This window comes from Nestor notabilis, unplaced genomic scaffold (assembly GCF_000696875.1).
Source record: "Nestor notabilis isolate BGI_N333 unplaced genomic scaffold, ASM69687v1 scaffold23343, whole genome shotgun sequence".
NCBI lineage: Eukaryota > Metazoa > Chordata > Aves > Psittaciformes > Psittacidae > Nestor > Nestor notabilis.
Genome location: NW_009923621.1, coordinates 2,655 through 9,771, shown reverse-complemented (window position 1 = coordinate 9,771; position 7,117 = coordinate 2,655). Strand labels below are relative to the sequence as shown.

The 7,117-nt window shown below is 58.8% G+C and overlaps 1 protein-coding gene across 1 annotated transcript; it reads right to left on the bottom strand.

Annotated features, from left to right (window-relative positions):
- Positions 1-726: 726 nt before the first annotated feature.
- On the bottom strand, positions 727-6,567 carry MTSS1L (metastasis suppressor 1-like; the record flags this gene model as incomplete). Its single annotated transcript, XM_010012254.1, has 13 exons — positions 6,437-6,567; positions 6,256-6,329; positions 4,432-4,516; positions 4,190-4,281; positions 4,043-4,117; positions 3,780-3,788; positions 3,146-3,303; positions 2,957-3,064; positions 2,781-2,878; positions 2,132-2,342; positions 1,348-1,422; positions 990-1,166; positions 727-892 (listed from the first exon to the last, which is right to left on the bottom strand). Coding segments are annotated over exons 1-13 (1,459 nt in total), but the record flags the coding sequence as incomplete, so codon positions are not given.
- Between the last annotated feature and the right edge of the window lie 550 nt (positions 6,568-7,117).

Sequence of the window (7,117 nt, the reverse complement as noted above, 5' to 3'; positions counted from 1 at the left end):
ACCCTAACTATTCTATGATTCTATGATAAACCCAACCATCACCAGTGCAGGGTAACCACAATTACCTCAACCATCCACACTGAGATCACAACCAAACCCAATTGTCACCATCGCAATGCAATCACACCCAGCTCCTGCCACTGTCATTCTAACATGGTCACAAACAAACAGCCATGATCATCACAAGTGGCCTCAACCATCTCCACCACATGGCTGTAGTCAAATCCAACTATAATAATCACAACCACCCTAACCACTGCCTTCACAACATGATCACAGCCAACCATCACGTGCCCACAGCTGTCTCAGCCATCACCATGCCACATGATCCCTGTGGTTACTGGATTTCCAGCTGTCACCTCCACTGCCATCACCCATCATCTGCCAGCATCTCCACCTGTACTCAACAGCTGGGCACAAATATGTCACAGCAAACCATCACCCTGCTGTGATGCTACCTGTTATTGCACTGCCCAGAGCAACTGTAGCTGTCAAGACCCAAATAACCAGGTGGAACTGTAGTTATGCTGTTTGTGCCATACATTGAACCTCACCCCCCCATTAAGTCTTCATCCACCAGCCCCTGGGTGATGTGATCGCAGCCACGACGCCGTGCTACAACACGCAGTGCACACAGATGTACCCTAGGACCACTAAACCATCTTCTGTCCCCTTCACGGCTCTGGATGCCATTTTGGGTGGCCCTGGGCGCCCCTTGCTGGGTACCTTGGGAAGGGATGGTGTCTTCAGAGCAGGACGGGGTGGTGGTCTGTGTGCTGTAGCCACTGGAGTACTGCAGCGAGTCCCGGCTGCTCTTCTGGTGCTCCAGGCTCAGCCCCCGTGTCAAGACCATGGCCAGGTCACTGGCGGCGGGGGATACCTCCTCTCCATGCTGCGGGGACAAGGGGACACCATCAGCACCCTGGTTCCTCTCTTGGGAGCCCCCAAAAAGCCCACTACCTCTGTGCTTTCCCCAGTAGAGCAGGTACCTTGGCTGCAATGGTAGCTGGGGACATCCGGGGTCTGGGAGCATCCTCGCTAACGACGCTGGGGTACCCCCCAGCAGATGAGCCCATCTCAGCTTCCCGCAGGTGCTCCACACGGTCCTTGCGCCGCTGCAGCGTTGGGACCACTGGCTGGTCATAGGGGCTGGCCTTGGACCAGTCCTGCAATGGGCAAGACATGGGGTAATACTGGTGAAACCGGGACTGGGAACCAAAAGCAGGGCAGGGTGGGAAGGGGCATACACCAATGTGTCCCCTCAGCCATGGGTGCTCTGTCCCACAGTGGGGTGGGATGGGGGGACCTGGAGGCTGAACCCCACGAGGCTGTGGAGCAAGAACTAACCGAGGTGGGGGAGCTGCACTCGCTGACTGACTGGCAGGTTTCAGAGGCCTCCGAGGATGCTGAGCTGGAGGACTTCTGTGTGCCAAGTGGTGACCAGAGTGCGAGAGAAGAGGTGGTTAGGAAGCACAGCCAGAGCCATGGACCAGGTTAAAGCAGTACCCACAGCTTTCCCAGCCAACCCAGGACACCCCCCACCATGGCAGCAGAGCAGGATATGACCCAGCAGCAGGGTTGGGATGCTCAGCTCCAGGCCTTCCCCTGCTCACGTCAAGCTCCATGGAGCCAGTAGTCATTTTGGGATCCCCATGAGCTCTTTCCAGGTTGGAGATGCCAGGTTAGTGCAGGCAGGCAGTGCAAGGCAGCCGGGCAGCAGAGCCAGCACTAGGGACTGGCACCTCCCGAGGGTGCTGGAGGGTCCTGGAGCATCCTTGCACTGGGAAGGATGCAGGATGATGGGAAGCTTTGCTCCATGCTGCCTGGTGGGGGACTGGCACAAACTGGGTATTATGGGGCTGGGGTGATAGGGAAATGCCCTGCCCCCTAGGGGAATACCTGTGCACCATCCCTGGAGGGTGGGTCACAGATGGGGTTTCTCTGCAGCGTGGTCTGTTGCATCCCTGAGCAGAGCAGGCATCTCTGATATTCCCAATATTAACCTCCTGCAATGCCAATGCAGCTGGAAACACACCTGGGGTCCCATCATCTCCGAACAAGCCCCTTGTTTTGCACCCACCAGAAAGGAAAACTGAGGCACAGTGGTGGGCAGCTCTGACCCCTCCCATACCTGGCTGGTGATGTCCGAGGGCATGGGGGAAGGTGGTTTGGAGTAAGCAGCATCCTGGGAGATGAAGCCAGAGTCATGGGAAGAAACACTGGAGAGGCGGGTAGTGGCGGCGGGTGGCTGCGCCAGGCTGCGGTAGCGATAGGTGGAACTGGGTGAGCAGGTCTGAGCCCCGCTGGGCCATGCCGCACCACCCTTGGCACTGCTAACGCTGCTGGGGGGGCACCGTGGGGTCAGGAACATGCCGGTGTGGAGCACAAAGGAAGGAAAAGAGAGTATAAGATGGAGGTTCAGAAGCAGCGGGGTCCCCAGGTAGCAAACCCAGCACACTGCCACTCACCCAATCTGGGGAAACAGGCACAGGGTCTTCATGGCGTGCCCTGTTTCCCTTCTGGGGTCCCTCAGTGGCAGGGGACAGGCTGGCAAAGGTGACATGTTTGCCCCCAGGCTCCCCCCTGCACAGCTCACATCAGCCCCGAAACCCAGAGGATGGATGTCCTACCAGCCCAGACTCCATGCCCATCCCATTTCCTCCACATTGGCCAGGTGGACGTATGGAGATGGACATGCACCTCGTGAACATCCCCAAGGGCCATAAACATCGTTACCCACCTGGGGTTAACGAAGGGGGCTGGAGCCTACCCCACCATACCTGCACATGCTGGACTTGCGGGAGCTGGAGCTGCTGGGTGAGGATGGGGGGGTCTGGTAGGACCAGCTATAGTCAGAGCCCTTCAAGTCCTTGATCACCTGCAGGAAGGATGCGGTTTAAGACTCCCAAAGATGCTCCCTCCCTGCTGTCCCCCTCCAACTTTCCCCCTCACTGACCTGCTCGCTGGCAGGAGGCAGCTTGTGGGGCTCAGCAGTAAGCACCATCAGGTCCTCAATGATGCCCTGCAGGTGGGTGATCTCTCCCAGCATGGTGAGCTCCCCGTTCTGTGGCCAGACAAGGGGGAGCATCAGCACCCACTGGGCAGCACTGCCCCCTCCCAGCCCCTCCTGTCCCCCTGTGCTCACCACCACGGGCTGCAGGAAGGTGATGAAGGTGCAGAAGCGACCCCGCTCCTCGATGAGGGCTTTGCGCACTGCCTGCTTCTCCGTCTCCTCCAGCAGCAGGTACATGTCATTGACGTCCTGCAGCGCGTTGTCCAGCTGAGGCTGCAGGTCCCCCTTCCCTGCGAGATGTGGTACAATCAATGCTGGGCTCTGCTGGCACCCACCCAACCTGCTGGGGGTTCCAAGGCCAAGCCAAGGACACGCCCTAGCTCTGTCTGGGAGACATCACCCCATCCTCACATCCCAGTGGGTGTCACAGGTCCCCCCTGTGCCTACATCTCAGGAGTGTCCAGGAGAACCCTCACCCCACGGCAGCCCTGGGGGGAGACTCCTCTGCCACCCTGTCCCCTTCCCTGGTGCTTGGGACCAGGCGGCCTGCTGAGGTACTACCACAGTGGGCTGGCACCACTCCGGGATGTGGGGGGCAAGCTAAGCTAAAAGCAGGGTGGGGTGAGTACAGGGAGTGGATGGTGGGACAGACAAATGGATGGATGGATGGACGGATGGAGGCAGCCCCGGCCCCAAGGACACCAATGGTGGGAGCAGACAAGGAAGCAGAGAAGGGGCCGGAATGGGGGGGCAGCGATTCACTTACCAAGTAGCTCTACAGGAAGGATGTGGAGGGGAGGGAAGAGAGAAGGAGACAGAGAAAACGTGTGAAAAGAGGCCAAGGGCCCCCACCTCCCCCCCACGCTCCCTGGGCCATGCCAGTACCCCCTTTCTGCAGGGGGGCAGCGGGACTCCCGTAGTGCCCACCCCCAGCTGACAGCCAGGGGTTGCATCTGGGATGCCCACCCTGGCATGGGGCGCTGTGGAGGGGCTGGTGGGGGTACCCCCACCCCAGGATACCCCCCTCACCTTTGCGAGCCTTTTTCTGGAGCTTGAGGGTGTCAGAGGATTTCTTCTTGATCTCGTGGCGGGCTCGCTTGTACTCTGTGGTCACAGGGGTGCTGTCAGGGGAGCGCCCCTGCAAATCAGACAGTCCCCCACCAGCACAGGTCCTACCTTTCGCATGGTCCTTGTCCAACTGGTTGGCAGTTTTCTTCCAGTCCTCAATCCTGTCCTGCAAGGGGTTTATCAGGCTCTCCATGAGGGCGCTGGAGCAGGGAGAAGCAGAGTGTGGAAGAGTGCTGGAGTTGGAGGGGAGGAACTGTCCCCCCTGTTCCAGGTCCAGCCAGCATCCAGCATGTCCTGAGGGAGGGCTGAGCCTGGCCAACTCGTGTGACCCATGCCCTGAACCTGCTTACTTGGTGAACTGCCGGAGCTTGGCCTCAATGCTGCGGTGCCGCATGCACATGCGGGTCAGCGCAGAGCCAATGTCCCTCGTGGCACCTGGGGGGACCAAAATGCTGCTGATAAGGGGCAGGGGACACCACCACACCAGTCACAAACCAGTTTGAATACTGGGAGCAGGGTGGCTCGTAGTGGGGATGACCAGTGCTGGGATACACCAGGCTCTGGGGACACTTTGGGTCTGGGGTGGCTTGCTTTCTCCCTGATAAATCCACTGAATCAATAAATCAGCATTCAATAAAGCACAAAATATCCCTTCCTGTGTCTTTGAAAGGAAAACCTGCTCCTGTTTTTTCCTGATTTGACACTGAGGGGGCAAGGACGGGAGAGGGTGAGGTATGATGGCCAGACATGGACCGAGAAACTGGGTGGGAGCAAACAGCCCTGGGACCAGCTTCTGTCCACAGCTCAGACAGGCAGTCAGACGTGTCCCTCACTTCCAGACACCATCCAGAGCAGATAAAGAGGGAATGTCGGCTCCTGGGGAGGGATATTTGCCACCGACTGAAAGCAGGAGCATCCCTTTTCAGTGAAACCGCTGTTAACTCTGAAGCCTAAGGATGGCCACATGGTGGCAGTGCTGCTGGCAAATCCCAGGAAAAGCTGCAATCCCAAGCCCTTGGGTGCAAACTAAGGAGTGATATTTTGCCTTTCTCTGCCCCCCAAAACCTCCAGAGATATGTACCACCCTTTGCAGGAGTTTTGGGCACCCCCTCAGTCTGCGGGGGAATGGGGCAGCCCACAGGCTGAGGGCCTTCTCCTGTGCCAGTGTGTTCTCGGTGTTCTACTAATCCAGGTCTTAATGCTCTTATCCTGGCTCCTGCTGCTCCTAATCTGATTCTCCCACGTGCTGACCATCGCATGTGAGGCCTCCATCCCTGCCTCAGTTTCCCCACGCCAACGCTGTGCCTCCCACACCTTCAAAAATAGCAGGGATGTCTTCGAGATGCCACCACCCAGCATCCGTGACACTGTCCCCAGTATCCCCCACTGTGTCCCTGTGTCCCCTCGCTTCCTGTCAGTGCCTGGGCTGGAGGGGAGCTGGGGGAGCCCTAATCCCCCTGGTGCAGTAGGCTAGTGGGTTTGGAGGCAAAGCTCATCCCGGCTCAGGCTGATGCCTCCTCCTCCTCCTTCTCGCACAGCTCCAGATGGCCTGGATGCCGCCAGTCTGCAAACGAGCCCGGGACCATCTGCTTGACAGAAGACAAATGGTGGGAAGCGGCTCCTCATTGCCAGCGGGCATCTGGAGAGGGCCCAGGGGTCCAGCCCCCTACCACATAGAGCATGGGGGGGTGGGCCACCTGCAGCCTCAGCTCTTCATGTCACCTCCCCAGTGGGTTGGAGTTTGTGCCTGAAGCAGTGGGCTCCTGCATCTCCCTCCATCCAATTCCCCTTCCTTGGAACCCCCCGGAGCAGCCAGGACCCTCCCAACACCTCCTGGTGACAAGGGTGCATCCTGGTGGGGCAGGGATGGGTGCACGGGACCATGGCCTGGGGCTGTGCCACTCCAAATCTCCCCCTGAGCAAATGAGCCGTAGAAGATACAGCTAAGCACCCATGGGTCAGCTTCATCTGCAGCCCATCTTTCCCACCCTCCTTCCTAGAGGATGCTCCTCCTCGTGTGGGGACAGGCTGGACATGTCTCCATGGATGGTGGAGCTGCTGCTTGAAGCCCACCCAACCCACATAGGCAGAGGACATCCCACAGGGGACATTCCTCACCCATCCCCCTGCCCAGCCAAGCCGGGGGACACCCACCCATGGCAGGAGGACCCTACCTCGGGTGTTGGTGGCCATGTCGGCCACTTTCTGGAAGGCATCCAGGAAGGCAACTGCGGCCAGCACCGTGGTCCTGGGGTGGAGAAAGTGAGGGGGGAGCTCAGCAGGCGCTGGTTACCCCGGGATGTGCCTGTGGGGATTGGGGGACCCTGTCTCCTGTGTGTCCCCCTAGCCACTCACCTGAGCTGGGAGTGCAGCTTGGTGGCCTTCGAGTTGAAGTCCTCCCAGATGGGGTAGGAGCTCTGCAAGGAGGGAAGGGGATAATGAAAGCTGAAGCCTCTTGACCCCCTGAACCACCTTCCCTTCACCATTACGGAGAGATGGGCCATGCCTGGCTAGGTGTAGCTTCTCTGATGGTTAATAAAGGCTAAGCACAAGCCTTTTTCCCTCCTGTGTTTTTCCCTTTCCAGTCTGGCCATGCACATTGTGGAGACCATGGAGACCTCAGGATTTTGGGTGATCTGTTCCTCAAAAGGGTCAAGGCAGATTACGAGTTTGGAAATTTGAGGGAAGGACAGGAGCTGGACACAGGCAAGATCTGAGACCCTGACCAGCACCAGAGCAGAGCCCTTCAGCACCCGTGGCCTCCCTCAAAGCAGTGACGGCCAAAGCCACCATCATGGAGGGCTCCAGCCCCACAGTCGGTAGCCCCAGTCCCTGGCACCCTGAGCTCATGAGGACCAATGGGGCAGGAGGGGAGCTCTGGGGTCCCCCTGAATAGGCAGTTGTGTGGGGACAGGGATAGGTCACAGTTGCTGGGGAGGCCACCCCAGTGCTGTCCTGGTGAGGCCATCCTGACCAGGCTATCCTAATGCCACCATCCAGGTGAGGCCATCCCAGCAAGACCAGTCCCAGTGCCTT